General features: G+C 40.5%; 1 protein-coding gene across 1 annotated transcript; it reads right to left on the bottom strand.

Annotated features, from left to right (window-relative positions):
* Positions 1 to 1,744: 1,744 nt before the first annotated feature.
* On the bottom strand, positions 1,745 to 24,230 carry LOC311503951 (plexin domain-containing protein 1-like). The gene is made up of 13 exons (XM_084566876.1): positions 23,667 to 24,230; positions 16,981 to 17,129; positions 7,204 to 7,347; positions 7,054 to 7,123; positions 6,037 to 6,159; positions 5,833 to 5,951; positions 5,635 to 5,734; positions 4,964 to 5,059; positions 4,783 to 4,864; positions 4,639 to 4,699; positions 3,825 to 3,948; positions 2,869 to 3,029; positions 1,745 to 2,742 (listed from the first exon to the last, which is right to left on the bottom strand). Exons 1-13 carry the CDS (start codon positions 23,740 to 23,742, stop codon positions 2,617 to 2,619), a joined length of 1,431 nt encoding a protein of 476 aa, XP_084423002.1. The 5' UTR covers positions 23,743 to 24,230; the 3' UTR covers positions 1,745 to 2,616.
* Between the last annotated feature and the right edge of the window lie 859 nt (positions 24,231 to 25,089).

Here is a 25,089-nt window from a genome sequence, read left to right on the forward strand (position 1 = left end):
TATGTTACGGCGATAGTCTGTGTGGTAACGGCTCTCTACGCCAAGCATGAGGCTGTATTTTTATGCCGTTTTACTCCCCCCCACCTCCATAAAATGGTATGCTCCACAGAAAAGTTTATGCCAGATTGCAGATGAACGTCCCAGAACAGGTGTTATCACCCTCATTTTGTTCCTAAGAGTGCATCCATCGAACTGTAAGTCTTGTATTCCCCCCAAAAAATGTTTGTTTGTGAATCATTTACTAGTAATTATAGTGTCTTTAAGCGGTTCGTGATACTGGTCATGCAAGCTAATTGAGGCTAACTGAGAGCAGTCAGTTTATAGTACTGAGATGGTGTCCAACACTTTTCAACCATCCTTTTATATCACAATAAAACGAAAAGACTGTTATATTATTTACAGTTATATGTTTACTAATTCAAATGTTAGTATACAGTTAGCATGTTTAACAAACCCTGGGAATATCCTGTTTTGCCAGCTGTTGGCTGATCACAGCTGCCTATTCTGGCTTAATGCCTTGCGACTGGAAGTGGGAGACAACTTTTGCATCTCTCTGTCATTTAGGATCAGTGCATGGGTAGTTTAATTTCTTCTAGTGTTATAGCGCCATCGTGTGGCAGTGTTATAAATAGCTCCTGCATGTTGGGTAAAATGAACTGGACCTGGTCACGTCTGGACCTCACTTGGTTATTGTCTGATAACACGAGGGATTAATAGTTCCTAATCCAGACTCATCTTGGCCTCTGCGATTAATATCAGACATGTTTGATATTTAGAAAATAAAATCAATGATTGGGTCAGTATTTTCACAATAACACCACCACCACCACCACAATCACGTCGGCTCAGGTGAGTGGACAACTAAGGAGGCTCCATCACAGAAAAGCATCCGTCCCAGACGGAGTGTCCCCACAGTTACTCAGGGCCTGTGCTTATGAGCTGGGGGAGAGCCTTCAGCATGTATTTAACCTGAGCCTGCAACGTTGGAGGGTCCCCCTGCAGTGGAAGACATCCTGCATCATCCCTGTCCCTAACAAGTCACAAACGAGGGAGCTGAATGACTACAGACCGGTAGCCCTGACATCCAGCATTGTGAAGACCATGGAGAGGCTGCTGCTTCATCACATCAGGCCCCTGGTCCGTCACGCTCTTGACCCACTGCATTTTGCATACCAGGAGAAGGTGGGGGTGGAGGACCCCATTCTCAGCCTGCTCCATCGGACTCTCTCATACTTGGACAGGGGGAAATGCTGCTGTGAGGATCATATTTTTTGACTTTTCCAGCACATTCAGCACCATCCAGCCCCTGTTAATGAGGGACAAGCTAACAGAGAAGGGAGTGGACTCACACCTCACTTCCTGGATAGTGGACTATCAGACCTCAGTATGTTGAGGAACTGCACGTCCGGGACTATCGTTAGCAGCACTGGAGCACCACAGGGGACTGTGCTCTCTGCTGTCCGATTCACCCTGTACACCTCGGACTTTAAGTACAACACAGAGTCATGTCATATGCAGAAGTTCTCAGATGATAATGCAATTGTGGGGTGTGTCAGGGATGGACAAGAACAGGAGTACATGAATCTAGTGAATAACTTCGTCTCATGGTGCGAAGTGAACCACCTTCGGCGCCAATATAGCTAAAACCAAAGAGATGGTAGTGGATTTCCGGAGGTCCAGGCTTCACTTGCAGCCTGTAACCATCAATGTGGGGTGTGCTGACACATCTTTCCAACCAGTTTTTCATTCAATATTGTTTTGTTTTTTTTATCGCAGCAATATACCACAAAGTTACGACAAGTTGTGGCACCACAGACTTTTACATTGGGGTGGTGCATTTAATGCTCCCAGATCTGTGCAGTCTTGTAGTCTGTGCAAGTCTGAGATTAGACAGAAGACTATCTTTGAAGATTCTCCTTAAGTGTGTGACTCTGAATTTAGTCTAAACCTTTTTTTCAGAATGGTCCGGCCGATATTTTCACCACATGAAATTAATATCAACACTCACCACCAGCTTTTATTAGAAGACATTTAAACAGAAAGGCTCAAAGAAAGCTCTCATAACTTGATGTCTCTAAAATTCATCCAAACAATATTTCTCCAGAGAAGATGATCATTATATTCACTATCAGTTATATAGCTAAATATGTGTCATAGTGAAGTCCACATAGGTATAACATTTTATGAACCAATCATTGCTCGCGTAGAAGTTTCATGAAACAAAAATAAAATGGATAAAAACAAAAACACATAGATAGATTGAGCTGTACATTGGTTTGCAGTATGAAGGCTAGTTTGAGTCATTCCCTGACATCCCCTTGCATTGATGGACAGTTAGAACATTTGCATCTCATCATTCCTACGTAGTCGGCTTCTTCTCAGACCCTCCAACCCTTGGATAATAAATCCCGTGTGATGGCGAACAGCAAAAGACACAGAGAAAGCTGGAAAGAGCTACAAGAGCAGTTACAGTAAACACTGTCCAGCCACAAAGGTTGGAGTAAGGACATCTTGTGTCGGTGGTCTGCCTGAATGTCCATCCTCTTGTAGTACTGTTACATCCCTCAAGATGGCGTCCCTTCTTCTTCAGACTGAAGCCTACAAGTCCAGAAAAGCTTAGCAGCACTGCTCAGCTTCAACAAAACCTTCCTTTTCATGACCCCCAAGCTCGACTTCAGCGTAACTGGAGTGACAACCCTGGTTACGGAACTTCATAGAGGGCCAGTAATTGTTGGTACGTCGCTACAAAAAACAGACAGCGGTTGAGTATTATTAGCCAGGCAGCAGACAAACATGAGGGTGAACACGGCGTTTACAGGATGTATGAAAATGTGGTGTGCTGAAGGACGATAAGGTAATTTTTCTCACCTGCATGAGGTAGAATGGTGGCGCAACTGTGGGGTGTGTGTTGATGTAGTAAACGGCCAATAAGGTCAGAGCTACAAGTAGTGCTAGTGCAGCCACTACACCTGCTATGATGGCTGTGTTCTCCGTTATCCCGCTATGGTTTGGAGGGCCCGTCTGTAAATCTGAAAGGAAACCTAACAGAGTTGAGACGTTGCTGGCATGTATGGTCCGTGAAAATAATAGTGTTACCGTTGTGTTAACTTCAATAAACTTTTTAAGGTCTTTTCAATACCACATAGGATTCAGTTTAGTGGTCAAAATGACAGAAAGCCAGATGGACCTTTGATGCCTGTAATTATTGTAAGAGCATGAATTTGTGGACTTTTACATTAGTAGTCCTCTTTTTGTTTGAAGTCATACAAGGAAAATCCTCCTAATGATGTTTGTTTTTAATTTTCTTTCAACTGAATTATCAACTAATAATTGCACCTTTTGCATATTGCTAAATTCTCAGACAAAAACATTATTATCGTAACTGAGATGTGGGAATATATGAGTTGACATTGAGTTGAACAAACTCCAAACACTGCAATACAGAAATAAGTAGTCAGATTATCTAAACAGCTTTACTTGAAGGTTTATAAATTTTTATGGATGTTTATTCAGGACAGTCTGGGTAAAAATTATACTGTCTGCCTGTGATTTCATTTCCAGATACCATTTGCTAAACTGGAAATTTACTCAGAACATTTCAGATTGTCTAACTACTTGTGTTTTGGCCCTGTCAGACTCTTTCCTCTCTTCATGTTCCCAGGTCTCAGCCATGAAATAAATGAGTACGGTGTCATTATTCCTGACTTGAGTCTTTATCACTGGACTGGAAATTTGAATCAACCAAATCAATCGATTGTCATTCAGAACTTTCTCCAAACTGGCGTGAACCTTTGCTAGAATACCTTCACTGTCTGTTTACTCACCCCTAGTGACAGGCTGCTCTTCAAGCACTGATGAGGAAAGTGTTGGACTTGGAGATGATTGGTTGAAAGTGCTCATGGAGCCCTCAGGTAGCACTGGGTTGTAGTCCTCACATGAGCCTTTAGCCTGAGAGGGAAACCCACAGGAATGCTACGTTTATATGGACATTTCAGTTTCTTCAACCCGATTGAAATCATTCCGATTAGAGAGTTCATCTTAACTGTTTACATGGACGCCATATAAAATCCTCTGATAAGATGCCAACTACTCTATGTGTTTACATGGCCCGAAACATCAATAAGAATAGAACGTTTCTTAACTTGCACAGTGGTTCTGCCAAAGAAAAGAAAAATAATAAGATGACAAGAGGTTTTCCCAAACGTTATTGACAACACCAACTTCATGTAGTAGAAGATAACCAAAAATGGATCCACATTTTCATCGTAGCAGCCCACATCGATTCCTAAACGCTTTTTAAACACTTATTTAACCAAACAGTTGATTTGTTTCCTCCATTTTTCTGTCTCCCTTGGAAAGTGTGTGTGTATTTATTCCAACTGGAGAAGAGCAATCAGATCAAGTGTTTAGATGGTCATTAGGAGCTAATATTTTCATCTTGAACAGATTATCTAAGGTTTACACCACCCCTCTCGATCTGATTGGAAGTTCCTTTGGATCAGGCAAGTCGGCTCTGATTGAAGTGGTTGCATAAGGCATTTTTATTCTTCAATTATCTGATCATCAGTGTTGTACTAAAGTCCAGGCATTGACACAGCTACTTATCTCTCTGTTGTGTTAACTGTAAATATATCTCACCTCTTCAGGGCAGTTGTAATCCAACCACTCTTGTCTGTGCCGGTCGATGCCATCAGAACATCTGAAACCCAGTGAGAAGAAACTAAGCAGAGCCAAATTCTCCACAGCTTCATAACAAGGCCAATTTAAAGAATTCCATCTTACCGTTGAAGCGTGTTGCACCAGCCGCAGCCGGTTGTCAAGTTGGACGTTAGACAGAGATCACAGGATGTGTGCTGAAGACAAGCTGGAAGAATCAGACACACAAGTGTTCTGCAGTTAGAGAGGCGGATAATCAAGCTAGGCTGTCACAGCATTTTGTAAAATTTGTAAAAACGATACTCACTGGGGAGAGGTGTGAACTCAAAAGCAGATCTGCTAACAATTTTTGTGGTGTCAATCTCAACACGGTGATATTCATAGATAGTGCGCCGCTTTGCATCTTCAAGACAAACAGAAAATATTTGTAAGTTTGCAACCTTCTCATGTCCTTGCACAAAGTCAAAACTTAAAAATGAATTGTCTTAATTACTCCCACAACACTGCACTGAAAAGATTTGTAAATGTACAGGACTGTACACGTGAAATGTGCCGTTGCGTTGTAGTTCGGTGTATCAGGAAATGTCACAGATTCTCTGGACATTTTTAGTAAGGTTTGAGTTCATGAGGCACTAGATGACATTTTCAGGTGGATGGTAAATTAATGTATTGTAATCTCTGAGTAAAATGTTGATATTCACACCAGCCTTTCCCTTTCTTTATACTTTTGCATTTCCAACATGAAGTTACTGGTCCTTAGCTAGCTAAACTGTTAGCCTTGGTGGTTTCTAGACGTATGACTTACAGCTGATGTTACCACCTTGAACACCAAGTATTTTGAGTGCATGGCTTAACTATGAGCTCATGAGTTCCACTTGAATGCAGCGTAGTCTTTTAAGAATTAAATATTGAATATTTTGTGGCTGCAATAAGCATCCAAAGACTTTGACTGAAAAAAATAGACCTTCGAGAACTGACCTGAGATTGTTGCGGCGGGTAGGAATGCCATGAAAGCGTCAGACAGTCCAACTTTCACTGGATGCTCAGTGGAATTCATTTTCTCCACTGGTAAGGGGATCTAAAACAACAGTAGAATTTGTGGCAACATGGATAAAGTGCAATAATATATGCATAGATGATGAAGGAAAAACATTTTAGCTCAAATCCAGTTCTTACATCTCTGTAGTAAAAAACAATGGTTCCATTTTTATGGAGGGTTGTCTGGAAAGTAAAAGGTCCTTCGTCCTCTCTGTCCTTTAGACGAACATTGTCCCACTGCACCGCGAATAGATTCCCTGAGCAGAGCAGGACACAGAGGCCAGTCAGAGATAACCAGGATTCCCCAAATATTATAGACTTCCCTAAGGAACTCCTACGTACCATTGTCCGAATACCTCACTGTTGAGTTTTTAGAGAAGCTGGGGTCAAAGTTGGCCATGAGTGGAGCGACGTACTGTGTGGCAGTGAGCATTCGATGAGTAATTTCCCCCATGAAGATGAAACCTGGGGAGATGGGGCCAGAAACACAGGTAAACGTGTTAAAAACGGCCCGTGTATTTATGTGGCATTTCAAGTTTGCTTTTAAAGCCAGAAACGAAAACTGGAGAAACAATTTGATTTTGATTTTTAAATCCAAAATGAAAAAAAAAAAAGGAATGCTGTGATTTAAAACATAAGAGTGCAACAAGTCAAAAACAAAACAAAAAAAAGATGAAGAATTTTCCTTAAGCAAAACTGGAAGCAGCCTACATCTGGAATTTGCAGCAATCAACACTTGTACACCACACTGGATCACACATGGATCATTACACCAGCCTGGGGCATGTTCAGCACAGAAATTTGGGCTGTTTCTTGTATTAAAACCTCATGCTTTTCCATATTCAGAGGGCAAACGCTCAGAAATAAATTCAGATGACATACCTTGTGAATTAAAGTCTAAAATTACATTTGAATATTTTTCTAAAGTCATGTCCAATGACCATTTTCTGCTTTTTAAATTGAGACCCAAATAATTAAAATAATAATTTTAGAGTGTAAAACAAATCTAAAACAATGTATATATTCATTCCTACTAGGGTTTAGTGTTGTTTTTTTCCATTCATAAATGTCTTGTCAAACTGTCATCTTGTGATTTTGCACATAGCAACTGAGAACAAATTATTCTTTTGAAGTGAAAGGAAGATGAAAAAATAGGATATAGGACATAGCCAGCAAGTCTGTAAGCAATTAAAACTATTGAAAAAAAATGAAGGCATATGCAATTAATTAGATTTATTATAGCCTGGTATGGCTCACTATTTCCCCAGGGTAGAACAAAGTCTCCTTCAGTGCACTGCTAGATACTTGGTCTTTAAATTTGATGAGCCAAGTACACGCTACAAAAATCAAACGACTCACCTCCAGTTGCTACAATAATTTGTCTGACATAGTGTCCATAAAAAGGGAAATCAAAGGAAAGAGCCACCCTCTGTGGAAAAAGAAGAAATATCACACATGAGTGGGTGTAAATATGACAGCAATGCTCGTATGTGCGTGCACGCCTCTTACCGCCGCCTGCCGGTGTGCGTTGGACAGGATCCCGTGGATTCGGACTTGGCTTTTCTCCAGGTTGTTCAGATCTACCCACAAGTTTTCAGTCTGTGTGTCATTTGGACCAAAACTCTGCCATCTGTAGTACCTCTGGGAGTCATCCTGAGAGAAAGAGGGCACTGGTTAGGACGGTTTTCATGAATAGGGGAGTCATAGTGAGGAAGTTTAGAGTAGGTGAAACACTATGAAATACATTGAAATATTTAAGTACTAGTCATGCCTGCACTGTATTGTTAGTAAGAAATTAAATGGGTAACAAACGTCTCTGGTTTGTACCCCAGACACTGCACTTCAACATCAATATGTATCACTATGATTAGGGTCAGCACTCAAGTAATAATTTCTGTCATTTGTTACATAAAAATATTGAACATTTTGTTGTCCTAGCTTCTCAAATGTGAGAATTAATGTATTTCTCTGTAGGTAACTGAATGTTTTTGTAGTGTGGTCTGTGAAAATAGTCGAACTCAGTCAAATTGGCCATTTTCATACGAAACCATAAATGACTTGATAATTAAATTAACCGTGAGTTGCAGCCTTTTCTTTTTTGATTTCAGTAATCTCTGAAGATTTTCCGGAGTTTACCCATTTCTAATGGGTTATCAGTAGATTCCTCTCATTTCCACAGAAGTTGGACGACATTAGTAAATACTATGACTCAAACATTTTATTCGTTTGTTTCAGCCATTTTTTCATGACATAGTGTGAAGAACAAACCATAGAGGATCAGGACTGACCGACTGGTCGGTGCGTCCCATTTTCAAGTTCAACATAAGGTCATGAGGTAATAATATGTTCTATACTTGTAGATGAGAGGATGAACTATCTCTCTTTTTAGTTTATTCACCTCAAAAGCCATAGACATACAGCCTGTATATATATATATATATATATATAAAAATGTCTAAAAAAGCTACTGGTTTGTGCTGAAAGTGTTAAAGGTTGGGAAAGACCTAGGGATTTGATTCCCCCATTTCTGCCCACACAGTTCCACTTGGGGGAGCTGTTTACATGTTATACACAAAGCTTTGTGTCGTCCTCATACATATCTCTAGTCTTGATGGCATTATTAATGTATGGCACAGTTCAAGGTGACAGAGAGCAATGGTTCTGGGGTTTCATGTGGGCTCAGAAAGTGGAGCAGTTAAATGCAGCGCTCTCACAACCTCACCGGCTGCTCCATATACAGCAAGTGACCCACTTTTTTCATCCATCTTCACTGCCTGACACCAGCCTGTGTTTTCTGGAGAGGTGGGGGGATTTCTAGGTGAGGAGAATATTCTTATACTTTTCCCTCACAGCTGACTGATTTATCGGAGGGATTCTGATTGGACAAGAAGTCTTGGAAGTTGGGTTCACATCTCCCTCAAAAAACAAAAAAAGAAAAAAAAAAAGAGCAACAGCAGCAGTACAACAGGGTTACTTGTAATCTTGTCCAAGTGACTCATTCACGAGCACACACACATGCAAACATGCACATGCGCAGCCACGCTTAAACAAACATTGTAAGTTGGCAGGATGAGGAAGTCGTCTGTTTTCAATTTGAATTGTAGGGAGAGAAAAAAAAAAAAAACGTACAACACAATTTATTTGGGTTAACATTTACCGAGGCCGAGTCAAGTGAAAGACGAGTCTGAGACGTAGGACTCAGATACAATCTCATGAAACACACACACACACAGATCTAAAAGGCAATGAATGGAAGATGTCTCTTCTCCAACTGAACCTTGAGTCTTTCTAGCAGAGCAAAATGACCTTTCAGCACATTGTTAATGCAAGAAATGGCTGAATTTGTACAACATTTTTGTGCTTTTAGTTCACCCGTTCATTCGCCCACACAGCTGGCAGCATGCTACTATGAAAATTAATCTGACCATTGGGTTGGTGTGTTGCCCAAACACATGTGGACATGTGAAGATCAAATCACTTACCCTGTAATTAGTGGCCAACTTTACCTCATTCTACCAGAACATATCCTATCCCCCAGGCCTAATAACAAACTTACAAGAACTTATTAGCTTCACTTTATTAATTTAGCTCAGTTTTCTAAATTAATCAGGAGAGAAGGAAGTGTTGATGTAATTTCTTTAAGTCTGTTTACAACAATTTGGACAGCTGTGTTGATTGCATTCTCACTGGTGACCATTTTTCTGACAAGTTTTATTTTAGTTATTGACGCTATTGAAACAGGATGTGACATCATCATCACCACAAGTTGCCATGCTAACCGCTCTGTAAGAGATGTTGAGAGGTATAACTACAGTGTTTAATCCAACATTTCTTTGTAACTGGTGGAGGTAGAGCAGAGTACAGCATTAAATACGAAATCGATATTGCAGCTCCGTGTGACTTCACTCTCGAACTATACTGCACTCCCCAGGAAAATAACATCAGTTTGGCAAATGCAAGGAAGAGGGGACGTATTGCCCATATTTATAGTCTCTGAACTCTGAATTTTTAATTTACACCTCGTGTGACCCAATAGACAGCTGCTTACCATGTGTACCGTCACACAATAGCCAGCGAGTGGCTGGTGCGCAAAAGGTATCTGCTCTTATTCTTTCGTATGAAGCCAATTGCAGTGCGCTTTACTGGTGAGTGGCACATTAATTAGCTGATGAATTTCTGAAAACAACGATATGCAGGTTGATGTCCAGTCATGTGCATTTACAGTGTTGCTGCACTCAATGTGCGTAGCAACGGCGCAAGGGGGTTACGCCGTCGAAAGCATTTATCCCTGTGCACTGATGTGTCCGAATTGTTATGCAATTACGCCACCAAAACACTAGGCGTGTAAGTGTAACCTTTCATTAGAGCCCGAGATCATGACTGACTGGTTACCAAGGGTCTCCAAAAGGCACAGTTTTGGCACGCCTGGTGCTACCCTTAGAAAAAAATAATTTGAAATGGGACAAGCTAAGACATCAAGCTGCCCAGCCGGCACACGACCGACCTTCAACGTTGAAATATAGGTGAAATAACGTCAGTTGTTGCGTCAATGTTGAAACAATGTTGAAACAATGTTTAATACTAAATGGTTGTAAAAGGACCATTTGACACATCAACTGACATTATTTCACCTATAATTCAACATTGATTTTCTTGAATTATAGGTGAAATAATGTCAGTTGTTGTGTCAATGTTGAAACAATGTTGAAACACTGTTTAATGCTAATAGTTGTAAAATGTTTACAAATGGTTGTAAAATAAGAAATGAAGATCAGCATGGTGAATCATGTTTTGCATTTTTAATTCTAATTATTTATAGCAACGTTATTCGTATTAGCATTTAACTAGATTTTGACCATTAGGCCTACAGACGAACGTTAGATCCACGCAGATGCGCGTGATTTTACATTATTTTGACATTTGAAAGTTAACGTAGGCCACGTCTCGCGTAGCCAGACAACGCTGTAGAGCGTCACAGTCCCGCCCACAGCCAAAGAGAGCGGAGGTGCCGGAAGTACGGTTCCCATTCATTTCTCCCATTGACGTTTTGGAAAAATCCGTATCTAAAGAGTTTTAGAGCATGTCTTAGGATAACCAGCTACGGCTGAACTCATAAGCATATAACGTATCATTTCGAGTGAAAAAACGAAGAGAAAGTCCAAAAAAACTGACTTTTTTTGGTTTTCCGCGCCACTGAGATAACTTCTTTTTTGATAACATTATTGTGTTTGTTTTGTTTAATATTCTCGCTGACGGAAATGATGGGTAGCTGTCAATCATGTCCATCACACCTGTCGATGGCCCACTACATCAGTCACTGTGCGACAGTGCGGTACATTTTAATTCTCCTCAGATGAGGATGAACATGCAGCTTTGGGGCCCCCTGGTGGTTTGGGGGCCCTAGGCATTCGCCTAGTTCGCCTATAGCAAGAAACGGCTCTGGGTACCTACAAGACTGTGTACATATTTTCATTTCCGAGAGAAGGAACTACTCATCCCATAAACCACCGCGCCTCACTGAAGGCGCCTCACTGAAGTCGACTTGAATCCACAACCTCGAAAGAGCCTTTTCAGCGACTTCCAAATCTGACGACGGCCACGCGAACTTTTTCCTCCAGTGATTTTTATATAGTGAATGTGCAGTTAATATCAGTTCTTTCAGTAGTAATCGTGTCAATAATAGCGTTTTATATAGACACTGATAAGTCTACCGTGCAAAAACGCAACACAGGTTCTTTTTTATTTATTTATTTGTGATCGTACAGTAGACAGTAACCTTACAGTAGCCCACACAGCAGCACAGACTCTTCAGTCTTCACGGACCTTCGCGGGGTTTAACCAGACGTTCCACGAGTTCCACCAATCAGATGCATCACTGTGGGATTGTGGGATTGTTCAGGATTGTGGGTAATGAAGTACTTATCCAAGACATCGCGAATAAAAGGCATTTATCTCAAAACAAGGTTAGTGCCCCATGAACTTTTGGTGTCTACATGAGCACATACAATCGCTTAGTACAGCCGTAGCTGGTTTTAAGTCAAACATGTGCAGTTAAGTTTTTATGGCTTATATCCGAACTGTCAATGGAGAAATTGCATTGGATTCTTACTTACGGCATCGGCTGTGGGCGGGACTGTGATGCTCTGTTGGTGTGCGCCAAAGGAGGACGCCCGACGCTCGATTGGTCACGTCACGTGATGCTGCGGACTAACGTACCTGTGACATTGCGTCACAGCAGCGGGAAAACTAGTTCTAGGCAACTGGACACTAACATGCTGCAGCACGGCCGGCTGAAGTAGCTAAGTGATCTGAAGTAAGTGATTTCATTAATGGTTTGATTTTGAGTTCATTTTCTTTTATTTTAAACAAAAAGTATTAACATAAACGTTACTAGCTATTAACAATAAGTATTAACAATAACGTTATTTATTCTAGCTCGTGAGGTGCTAATTTACTAGCTAGCTAAGTAAGCTAAAGTTAGTCAGTCAGCTGCCGCCTTCTAGAGAGTTGAACGAATAATGCTAACGTTAACATTAGCAAATGAAATTTAAACCAGTCTGCGTTTCTCTATAAAGTCTCATTAGCTAGCTAACGGTAACGTTTCTCTATAACGTCTCATTAGCTAGCTAACGGTAACTAGCTATGAACTTGCTAATTAGGCGCCGCTTACTTAACACAGTGTGACTGATGGACGTTATTTGGAAGTTATTTGAATGCTTTAATTTGACCGAAAATGTATTAACGTCAACATAACTAACATGTGGTTTTAAGCTAGGCTATATTTGTTAGCTAGCTAACGTTAGCTAATCGTGTGTTCAATTCTTCAGGAGTTCTACTGAGAAAAAGGCGTGAGCGTTAGCTGGAGAGGGCAGAAGATTTTAAGGTAAGATGTGTACGGAACAGTTTTGAATGCTATTTTTTCTATGATGTCTCACCTGCAGTGTAATTCCATTACTTTTAGTGGTAATGAGCATGTAACAAAGTATTTTTTGTAAATCAAGTAACGCAATTACAGTTACTGAAATTTAAATTCGTTCGTTACTTGCGTTAAGTATAAATAATATTTTCCATGATAAGAAGTATAGCAGTGTAAATGGATGTTTTTGTTTTTTTTTCCTCCAAAAGAAATAAAACATAGCTGACAGAACCTTTATCTATTGAATAGAAAAGAAAAAAAAGAATAAATCAATCAATAAATAACAGTTTAGGAAAAAGAAAAGAAAAACAAAAACAAAACATATTCGGGACACTATGGACCCCTAAGCACATGTTTTGGAGATGTGACCAGTATGTATAAAATGAGTCAATCTGATTGTGTTTTAATGCCATTTGTTTTTCTGTATCAGAATAAAAATCACTACATCTCAGTGGCTCCTCCTATTATCCGACCACATGGATAATAGGAGGAGCCACTGAGATGTAGTGATTTTTGTTCTGTCCTTCCAGTTTAGGAGGATAGTCTTTTTAGCGACTGCTAGAGCGATCAATATTGGTTGTTCATATTTCAGTGGCGGTTCAACTACAGAAAGGTCTCCTAGCAGACATATAGTTGGGGAGGCTGGAATACTGCGACCTATAGCTAGCGAAAGTGTATTGGTAACGTTTGTCCAAAGTTTCTGAATTGGTGGGCAGAGCCAGATGGCGTGAAAGTAATCATCTGTAGTGTTTGTTGTACAGTGTGAACAGATGTTATTTTCTACCATTCCCATTTTGTATAATATGTTTTGGGTGTACTCTGTGCAAAATTTTGTATTGAATAAGTTGTAGTTTGGAATTTTGTGACATTGAGAAGGTGTTATTGTAAATGCGTATCCAGGTTGTGATGTCATTGGTGGTTCCAAGGTCCCTTTCCCAGTCTTTTATGGTTGGCGGAAGGTTATTGTCTATGTGTATTAGGTGTTTGTATATTTTTGAAAATGTTTTCTTCTGGGTGGATAGTAATTTTATTTGATTTAACAATGGGGGTATTTGCAAAGTATTGTTTATTGTATTAATTTTCTCTTTATACAGCATTTTAGTTGTGAATATTGTAGAAAACTGTTATTGCCAATGTTATAATGTTGTTTTAGTATGTCATGGGGTATGAGTGTGTTGTGATCAAATATATGCTCCAAATGTGTTATTCCTGCGGTTATCCATGACTGAAAACATAATGGCTTGTTTGTAGTTTTTGCGTCATAAGTTAAATTTCCCTGTGGGTCCTTGATTGCTGTAATGATTGATTTTTCTTTGTTTCTTTTCAGTTGGTTGGCGAGGAATTTTCCATTTTTTTCATTGTTTTCAAAGTAATTCAGTCTTGTTCTTTGTATGAGAAATTTAGTTTGTTGGTGTATGATGTCTTCTAGTTGTGTCTTGGTGTTCTGTATTTCTTTCTGGCTTTGCTCGTTTGGTGAATGGGAGTTTTGGGATTGGAGAAGTTTAAGTTTGTGTTCCAGTTCTTGGTGTTTTTCTTGTTCTCTTTTTTTCTTATGTGTGGAATATGAGATAATATACCCCCTGAGTACAACTTTTGCTGTTTCCCAGAGCAGTGAGGGACAGGTTTCTGGGGAGTCGTTCAGTTCCATGAAGGATGTCCACTATTGAAGTCTTGGTCTGCCATGAGTGATGTGTTGAACCGCCACCTACTTGAAGGTGGTGGGGTAGTTTGGTGTATTAATTCAAAGCTGACTGGGCCGTGATCTGAGATTACTATAGGATGGATTTCCGGATTATTAATTTGCGATATGATGGAATTACTAATTAAGAAGTAGTCAATGCGCGAATAACTTCTGTGCGGGGGTGAATAGTATGAATATTGTCTTTGTAATGGGTTTTTAGATCGCCAACAGTTGCTAAGTCCGAGATCCTCCATATATTTTTTAACAGTATTCGATGAATGCCATGTTCTTTGGGTGCTTCCAAAGTGTGATCGGTCTAAGTTATGGTCAATGATTGTATTAAAATCTCCTCCTACTATAATTATTGAGTCTGATAAAGTAGTGAGATGTGAGAATACTGTATGGAAGAACTGTGGATTGTCGTCATTAGGTCCATAAATGCTGGCTATTGTTATTTTAATGTTTGCAATATGCCCATTAATAATGATAAAACGTCCCTCCGGAGGCCCAAACATAAATGATCACATTCATCTAATCTTTCCTAACGATCCACTAGCTGCCTGCCCCATAAGCAGGCCGTCAAAAAAACGCGTCTGTAGGCAGCCTAGGCTCCGAGATCTGTACATAAAAACAATTGCTATCAACAAGTGTTCACCACCCACTCAAAGGCAAAACAAAGTGTTCCAACCAATAACCGACGAGATGCGCGTTTAGGAGAGTTTCAATTGCACGGGAGGGAGGGGGAGGGAGTAGCGAGCTAGCGTTCTGTTTTGTTTGAACATCAACAGAGTGACGTAGCCATTCTTTTTGTGTACAGATCTCGGAGCCTAGGTTGCCTACAGAGACACGTTTTTTGACGGCCTGCTTATGGGGCAGGCAGCTAGCGGATCGTTAGGAAAGATTAGATGAATGTGATAATTTATGTTTGGGCCTTTTTTGGGCCAGAAATCGCTGATCATATCCGCAAGCATGTTAGACTACCCAACAGGTTTAAATAAGTGATCACAACCACGTAAAACGCAAAAACATGAGGTACCTAATAATTCTGCACGCACTGTACTTACACTGACCGCGAGCGGACAAAGCGCTTTACAATGACCTCTCATTCACCCATTCACACACACATTCATACACCAATGGTTGCAACTGCCATGCAAGGCACGCACAGACCCACATACTATGCAAATGGATATTTTGGTTTGTTCACAAAGGTCCTTGCGGCTGGTTGAATGTCCACAGGCTTTTTCACTAGTTTTTGACAATAATGGTTTGTTGTTTCCTCTTTAGATGCGGTCTTCAGCGACCATAAAACCACCCTGACCCAAATAATGGACATCATGGCAAAATAGTTGAAGTATGCACCGGAGAGGGTGGGTGGTGGTGGGCGTCGGATGATCCCTGCTGTAGCTGTTGCTGAATGATTCGGATAGATAATTTATGTTGTAAAACAAAACAAAATAAAATAATGTAAAAAAAAAATAAGTTGACTGGTTCTTGATGGAGGTGTTTATCATTTTTGTGTGTGATAGGCCTACTGCAAGTTGCATAGGCTAATAAAGGTAAAATGTTGAAGCAATGTTGCAATATCAATGTTTCTTCAACGGTGATTTGTAGTTGAGGCTTTAACCATGTTGGATTTTACTGCGTTGTTTCAACGTTGTTTCAATGTTGTAATATAGCATATTCAACAGTGTTGAAACAATGTTGCAATATCAACGTTGATTCAATTTGCAAATCCAACACATAATTCAACGTTGATTCACCCTTTGTATATAACGTTTCTTCACCGTTGAATGTTGAAATGCCAGCAGGGTGTGGTCCCACTGAATTTTTAAGTCCACACCACCAAACTGCAGTCATTTTGAAGGCAAATACTACTGGAAAAAAAAATAGGCGCACATAAAATCTTCTTCTTTTTCAGTGTATTCAAGCTCCTATTTCTCAGTGCTAGTAGCACTAGATTTTGACTGTTGGGGAGAAAAATTCAAAATGTTATCTTTCAAAAGAGCCTGTACTCCAAATGGTTCAAGAACAGCTTTACATTTACTTTGGGTGTGTCTCTTTTAGGCTTTTCCGTCAAAAATTACGGGAATATTAAGGGGTTAAGGAAACAAAACTGGATATGGGCAACAGGAATTAAGTTGTAGAAAGAATGCAGAAACTGGGATTTTGTAATCTTATCAGCCCTTTGTTTCAAATTGTTTTCCCCTCCAATGGGCGTATAATACATTGGGCTCTGTAAGTAAGTATGGTATCCAAAAAGGATAGCAAAATAAACATGTTCCAATCCACGAGGATGCTAACTTTTTAGCTGCGTTTAGCTTTTGTGTCAAGTGGATATGTAGGGTTGTCGTTTTAAAATGACAAACATTCAGTTGGTTGAATACCTACAGTTGAATGGTAATTCTGCCATTGTCAATATTGAAAAGCATCCATTACAAGGGGAAACCTGACAGTATTGCGAAGTAGGGTTAACCAAAGAGTACTTTGTTTGCACCTCACTACTACGTGATAACACAATAAACATGTTAGAATTTTTTTTCTGTCATATTTGAAGTAAATATCTTTAGCAAGGAACAATTTATGAGTATGCTAACTTTTTACCTATGACTTAAGCTTTTGTGTCAGGCTGAGGCACAATATCTTGCTGTTGTAACACTGGTTACTCTGAGTGTAACTTGCATCTCACCACTATGCGGGTCATGTTGTCCGGCAGGGTAGAGATATCAACTGTGTTGCGGACTTCTCTGTGTTTGTGGGAGGTTTGCTGGTCCCGGCTGGTTCTGTGCAAACTGGACGGATCCCCATCTGTCCACAGAGCAGTCCCGCTCTGTGCATCTAGAACAAGACAGGCATTATGTTAGAAAACAGTTTCTTGAACCCTGCACTGTCAGGATGTTTCTTCTTGCTATGTATTTATCCATCTGTTCTCGACCACCAACATATTAACCACCAAAACCTAAATGACTAATGATTTTAGTTATTGGGAAAAGCATGATCATTGAATTGCCTCCTTGACTTCAAAATGTGTGAAAATTATGTCTTTAAAAAGGACTGAAACTGTTTTGCCTTTGAGTCCTGTGGTCACATCTGCTCTTTATTGGTTACTATAATTTGGATCATTAACAGGCATACATGTCCACAGAAAATGAAATCCATGTTTAGAGGTCTAGGGGTAATAACTCATGCGAAGATAGGCAAACACTACAACAACAACAACAACAACAACAGCAACAGGGAAAAAAAATTCACGAGTAGATTTTCTTTACCATCTGTCATGCAGATATTTTAAACTCATGATGTGGCTGGTTCTTAATTAATTGCGAAGTGTGATCCAACAGTCGTGTTGCGTATGTACAAAATGAATGCAGAATGTGCATCGTAAGTATATTCACATTTTGCTGACTCGCCCATCATTTGTTTGGGGCTTTGTGACATCTGCTCGACAGATCGTAGATAGATGTTTATATTTCTTTCAGCTCAACCATGACTTATTGTCCACGCTTTCGGTCAGCAGTTGCGTGATCAGCCGAACAAATCATCTGATTGTTCAGCAAAGTGAAGGCCTGTGTGTTTTCATACTTAAATTGAGGAATAAATCTGGATTTTAAGTGAGTTCAATCAGCTGAGCTATTAAGTAACTGGAAGTTATTAACATCTTGAGAAAAGGAAAGACGAGAGCCGGCCTGTTGTTCTTTCTAAACTGTGTTGACATAAAGTATGTAGACACTCTAGTTCTCCTCCACATGCTTAATTGGTTTGGCTAGGTCTGTTTGTTCTGATTAAAATCTTAATGATTCAGCGTTCTGTGATATTTTATTATGAGCAGTTTGTGTTTAGCCCTTTTCTGTCTCAACATGACAGCTCCTTTGCACACAAAGCCAGGGCAATCATTTTTTCCCCCCTGTTTGTTGTGGAAGAACTTGACTGACCTCCACAAATCCATGACCTCTCCCTGTGACTGCGAGCCAGACCTTTTCACCTAAGGTCAAAGGCTGACCCAGCTAATGCCGATGGATGACAGTAAAGTCGTCTGAAGAGCAAATCCCTGCTGCCAGGTTCTAAAATCACTTCTTCAGGGGATTATTAACAGAATATTTTGCGTAAATACGCTAATGTGTTTTCTTATATAGAATTAGAGAAGAAGGCCAATTTTACTCATACTGATACTGTAAATCTCAACCTAATGCCAGGAAATGCATAAATACTGGAACTAGACTTGTTATCATTTCCTCTTTTCAAAGATAAAAAAACCTGCCTACCTTTAAAGCTCACTCGAGTTGTGGTTTTAAGGTGGATTATGTGCTTGACTATTTCCTGGACAGATACAGTTACTTTCTGCTCTGCACGATTGTATCGTCAGAAACCCCAGCCCCCTTAACCCTAACCCTAAGTAAATTCTACCTCTTGATAACACATAGATTACACAAAGTGCAATTTTCTGTTGTTAGAGAGGAGAAATATAGTGACAGGTTGACACTGAAAAACGTCTGAAGAAACAAAATGGGACAAGAGAATGAAACCCAGAAAAGCCATCACAAACTCAAGGGAGATCGCTCTAATGGGGAATCTTGTTTGATTACGGTGCAGAGGAAGCTATTTCCACAGCTTCAGAGCAAGAGGCTCCTAATTGGGTCAGGTTGACACACATCATCATCACTAAACAGCTGAAGAGGCGTCAAACAGCAAGAAGAAATAGCAAAGAGGATCTTCGAGGAGGAGTTACACTGGACATCCATTAGTTATTATAGAATAGGCGTCATTGGGTCACTTTCATATTTTGCTCAACAGACTTCCTAAGGACTGAACTTGTTTTCTTTCCTGGAACATCTCTAACCTTGTCTAACCGACAGCATGTGGGCCTGGATGAACGTCCAACAAAAAGAGGCTACTAAGAGTTCAAAAGTGGGCTGGGCTTTACGTAAGGACTTGAGTTAAGCCGACCTCAGTAGCACCAGGTCTGGCAGACACATGTGGACCTTGCGCTGGGAATGTGCAAGCTGGTGTAGAAAAAAAACATCCTGGTGAATTTGAAACGAGGCCCAAAAATCCACTAGCTAAAGTGACAGATGTGACAAATAGCTGTAAATATGCACCCCGACACTCCTCGTATTCATGAAAAGGATTCCTCTAAATTTAGGCTATTTCTGTGCTCGTCTATGCACCAATGTAGAATGCTCTTTAATCCAATGTACCCTACTGTGCCAGGAATGTTGACCTGAGTGGGAATCAAACCTCTAATCCTGCAGGGTTATTTTTGTGCGATGAGTGAATACACATCAGTGGTTTTGTGGCACCTGCATGCCAGTGGTGTCCATTGTATCTGCTCCCTCAGATGTGTCTGCATTGCAGCAACTACCTTGCAAACCTAGTGGGTGTTGGGAGTCACATCAAACTAGGACACAGCATGTTGAGCCATATACAGTGTGCTATGTTATACCGATTGTGATTCATTCATTCCATTAAAATGTCCCACGCTCCTGATTAGCATTCCCTTAATCTCATGCTATTTCTCTCTTTTTCCAGAAACATACAGTAGTTCTGTGGCCTTTCATTACTTTTGCAGAATTGACAGTATTTATTTAAATTTGTCATTTCCATAACCATTTTATTTTATTTTAATTACAGATATGTAAGTTTGTTTCTGTTTGAAAGGGCTAGACAGTGGACAAAACCGGACTAGACAAAAACCAAAGCCACGTTCCTGAACTCAGACAAAAGCTAAATGGCCTTTCAGTCTGTTAAGATGGATGGAGTCCATGAATGAAAAACTAATTTCCTTGGAAAACAATCTCTTTCTGTGTGAATGTATGACACTTTGAAGTCGGAATCTAGGTGAGGATACACTGAGGGCACAAAAGAATGCACTTGGTCTTGTGAAAAAAGTGAAAAAAGAGAATTATCTACAGGCCCATCAAAACAGAGCAATCTTTGCTTCAGAGACAGATATTCTAAAGAGAGTGAGCCATTATGTACTGTCCAAACACAGCTGAGGAGAGATGATTAAATCTCAAGATACAGATAAAGTCGTGACCCTGTGGCAGTCCTGTTTTGTGTACTGCTAGAAATGACAGTGTTACTGTCAGGACAGGGATTTTACAAAGCCCTTGCAGTCATTTGGCAAGTGTCATTAGATGAACAATAATCACAACACGGGGTCACTGCTAGCTGTGTCAGTACAGTTCATCGCGGTTGTTTTATTGCGTTTGGATTTTAAAAGAGCTGATCTGTGTTAAAACCAGCCTGGAGCTTATGGCGTGGGAGGAAGCCATTTGGCACCTTATCCTCAGGAACAGCAGTAACCATAACACACAATCACAAACACTGGCAGCTGGACTGATAAGGACCTAAAAACAAAAGGAAAAAATGTGGTGTTTAGATGAATACTGACAAATCGATCAGGCTCACTGTTCAGAAAGTGTTTGATTTAAGAGATGAACTGTCATAGATGGGCTTTGTCTTCTGTTTACATTTGGAAGTGATTTTTCATTTTAGGTGCAGATGACGTGTGATTTCAGTTTGCGGACAGACTTGGCCACTTACGGTTAACTGTCTTTTTTCATTGGTGTAATATTTCTTTTTGTGTGAGGCATACGTATACTCACTTCCACATTCCAGTTGTCAAACCTCACATCTGTTAGTTTTAGTAACTGTGGTTTAACCTGTGCATTTGCAGGCTACATTAGCACAGCAGACGGCCAGTGTTAGATTACAGAGCTCTTCATTTTACTCTGACTAAAATAATTTAATAAATGATAAGACTGAAAATGTTTTCTCAGTGCCAACACAGACCAATATTAAGATTAAATGTTGGTGTTGGGGTGGTATTTGTCTGAAACTTCAATCCTACCTAGTCTGTTGGTCAGCTGTTTGTGGAGTATATGCAGGTCTTCCAGCTGGAAGACTGAGATGCTCAAGGTGGGGGAACAAGTCCTGGTAGATGGACCAGTGTAGGACCACTGACTGGAATAAAATACATTCTTCACTGACGAGATACGCATGTTTGCAGTTTGCTTCAAGGGATGGAGATGTTTGTCTGGCTTAAAGTTGGTCATCTGCTTTTACACTTTTTAATGAGTCTGAAAAAATGTATGGTATTCCCAGTGGCCCAATGCCATCATAATGCCTTAGCATTACATCCTACATTAAGGGCTGCACAGCGTGGTTAGCACTGATGGCTCACAGCAGGAAGGTTCTGGGTTTGAAACCGCTGTTGGTTTCCTCCAAGGTGCTCCAGCTTCCTCCCACAGTCCATTGGCTTTTCATCTAGGGCCAACATCAGGTCAAACTTTTCATTGTCAGGTAGTTTGACTTTACATCAGCAAATGGTAGCATGGTAACATGCTGACATAAACATAGCATTGTTAGCATGTTAGCATGCTAATGCCAGAATAAAGATGTTTGCATTTAGCTAAAATTGCTGAAACCTCTCAAAGTTGCTCGCATAAATGTAGGTCTCCCAACCCAACTTGCTTTCGCACACAAATTGCACCAACACGACAATTGACAACAGAGGTAAGAGCAAGGTCATACATCATCCTTCATTTTTAGTTGAATTTCATATCAGTATACAGTGTTTCTGTTCATGCATTTTTTTGTTTTGTTTTTTTTATCACTCTGTGGCAACTGTATATAAGACTGAAGTATCAGCGAATAAATTCAATTTATCGTAAACAGTTGACATTCAATCTAATTTTGCTAGCTAGCGCTTAGAAAGTTAAGCTAGTAGTTCACGTTACGTATGGAGTCATTTCCTTCGGGTTTTGACCAGCTTTCTTTAAATAATCGTAAATCTGTCTTAAAAATCAAGAGCACAAACATCGGGTGGCGGTACCCTTAATTTTTATTAGTAAACAGCACAAATAGCTTCTCATGCTGAATTGTGTGAGCCGTTTTCTCTGTCAGGTTAAATCGATGTATTTGGAGGGTCTGGGGGAGGCGACTTTGGGGAGGAGAGAGAGGGAGAGATGCTTTCAGGAGCAATAGGAAAAGTACAACGTTATTTGAGACGTGAAAAAATATTTCCGGTTCCTTATGAGACCATGGCGGAGTAAATTAGACCCTGGCAGGCCACCTTAGTATTAAAGTTGTACGGGAAACCCTGGTATAATAAAATTTTGGCTGAATCAATCGGATTCAATTAAGCAGGTGAAGCAGAACATTCGCGTTCAACTTCAGCACAACTTTGACACCAAAATTGTGCCTCTCGATTAGTTGCAGATGTGCAGACGGTCTTGATGGTGATGATCTTCGAGGAAACGGGGACAGCCATGCAATCAATTTTATGTAACTGCTGGAGTATTAACTGCTCTGTAAAAGTGATTTGGCATGGTCTGTCAGTTATGAGAGCGGCCTGAAGGGTATGTTCCCTTGAACCTTTATTATCAACTTCCTGTTGTTGACAAGCACTAATCAGAAGTCATCAAACTAACTGGAGAACCTGACAGCTTGCCCTGAATCCTGAGGTTTCTTGTGCTGAAGACGCTTGGACATTGTGCTGGACTTCATGTGGTCTTACGTTAGGGGGGAGTCTGTCTCTCTGGTCTCTATATGCCAGGTTGTCCTCTGCAGAGGGCCCTGATCAGAGGAAGTGGGACCACAGGAGAGGCCAGAGAAACTGGAGCACTGCTGATTGTCGGAGGAGGAGCGGCAGCAGAAGAACGGGGGCTGGCTAAAAATAATGCATCTCCAAGGAGAGCAAAAATACATGTATGCGCATAGACACCTACAGACACACATGCAGAGGAGTGTAGAGCATCCATAGACAGGTATAAATGCTCAGAACAGATTATTTGACATGACATAGAGCAACATGAAAAAAAAAACGCGAAACCTGAGCAAATTTAGGAATTCTCAGCTCAGCTGCTGCTCTCATTGAGTTTTTCCACTTTTCTAAAAAGCCTGCAGCAATAAATGACAAATCATCGCTACAAAAAACAGTTAACCTCAGACATTTATTCGCTGAAAGTCAAGGATTTCTTTTCACATGATACACATTTTTCCAGCAAATGAGCACCAGACATTTGGTTTTTCAAATCGGAAATACAGACATTTTGGAAAGTCATCCTAAAAAATATAAAAACCTGCACGCAGTCTTTCATCCACTTTCGGTCACTGACAGATTTGTCAAGGGACCTCTTAGCTTCACACATGCACAAATGTTTAGACACCTCAAAAAAGTACCCACCTCCCTCCAAAACAAAAAATATTAAAGCATGCCTGTTGCCAGAGTTAGTTGCAAAGAATTCAGGTCAGATCACGTTTAACCTTCAGAGAGATTTCAAGAAGCTGCCTTGTGCAGCTGTGTGCAGACTGCTTTGAAGGAAGGTAGTCAAAATGCATACCTAAGTGTGGTTTTAAAGTAAGGGGGCTTACCTTCATGCTCTTGAGCCCAGACTCTCCCCAGCTCAGCCTGGGAGAGACAGATGAGGAGAACAGCACAAAGCCCCATGTCCAGCCGTCTCTTCTCCCTCCTTCCCGTACTCTTTATCACTCCTCTCTCCTTCTTATTTTCCTGTTTCCCCTCTCACTTTGCTTGGAAGAACGGGACGCCACTCTCCTCCACTCCCCCACCTTTCGTCGCTGTCTCTTCGCCTCTGCTCTCCCACACAACTGCCTTTTCCTCACTTCAGCCAAGGTTTGCTGCTTTTCTCCCTCCTCCGCCTGTCTCCCTTCTCTGCTTTACGTCTTTGTCAGGCCCTCAGAGCAACTTCTGGGATGACAAATTCATGGCAAGAAAAGAGTGGACAAACGGCTGAGAGAGGAGTTGTTGTTTGTCTTTGCTTTTCCTTTGCTGCAATCTCATTATTTTCTGCTTAAAACAACTCTTCTCTCTACTCCCCCTCTGTCTGTCTGTCTGTCTGTCTCTTTCCCTCTGTTTGTCTCTCTCAGACAGAGCTCTGGATTTTTGTAAGACTTCTCCAGAGAGGAAATATTTATGTATTTCTGCATTTTTTCTTTCCTTCCAAACTGAAAAAGGGGTGTTGGAGTTGGGAGGAGCATGTCTCCCCCATGTGGAAGCATGCTGAACCAAAACAAATGTGATAGTTCAATGGCTGGTGTTTAGAGGAGAGCTCTCCCTGTGGTTTGTTTGAAGAAATATCACAGAGATTAAAACAAATTGTGAAGATGAATTTAGAGGCCTGATGTCATACAAAGATTAAATTACATTGAACTTTATTGGCAATGCATATAGTGCAGGTACATACACAACAGAATGGAATTTGGCATCCAACCAGAAGTGCAAATAGCAGCAAGTGCAAAATTAACCCTGTAACTATGATTTTTATCTTAAGCTCTTTCTTTTTTTGCAAACATCACCCAGTCTTAAGTAAATAGTGCATAGGGTCTATTTTCAGTGCTGCTCTGGTGGGTATTTTCCAGTAGCAGGGGGATGCATGACCGATTGACAGTGTATGTCTGTTTAAAGGAAGCAACATGCCACCCAATGCTACAGTATGACTCATTTATGTGGTGCCATTGTTTGTCAAAAGTGGATTTCTATGGCACAGAGGAACAAGATATGTCGGGCACTGGCTACACCCACAACGCATGTTAGCAGGATCAACTCATTGTTTGTTTTGAGCTTTTAATGGGATTTATTTGGACAATAATGGAATGTAGAATACGATCAGCTTTATCCTTGGATATGTATTTGCAAGTGCTGCTGTCATTCTCTCGATTGTGAATCTGAGTGGGAGGGTGAGATATTGGTGGGTGTATCAGTATTAAGATAAACATTCACACCAAGCAACTATCAGGTGATTAGTCAGCAATGTGATATTTTTATATTATTTCC

Source organism: Chelon labrosus, assembly GCF_963514085.1.
Source record: "Chelon labrosus genome assembly, chromosome: 19".
NCBI lineage: Eukaryota > Metazoa > Chordata > Actinopteri > Mugiliformes > Mugilidae > Chelon > Chelon labrosus.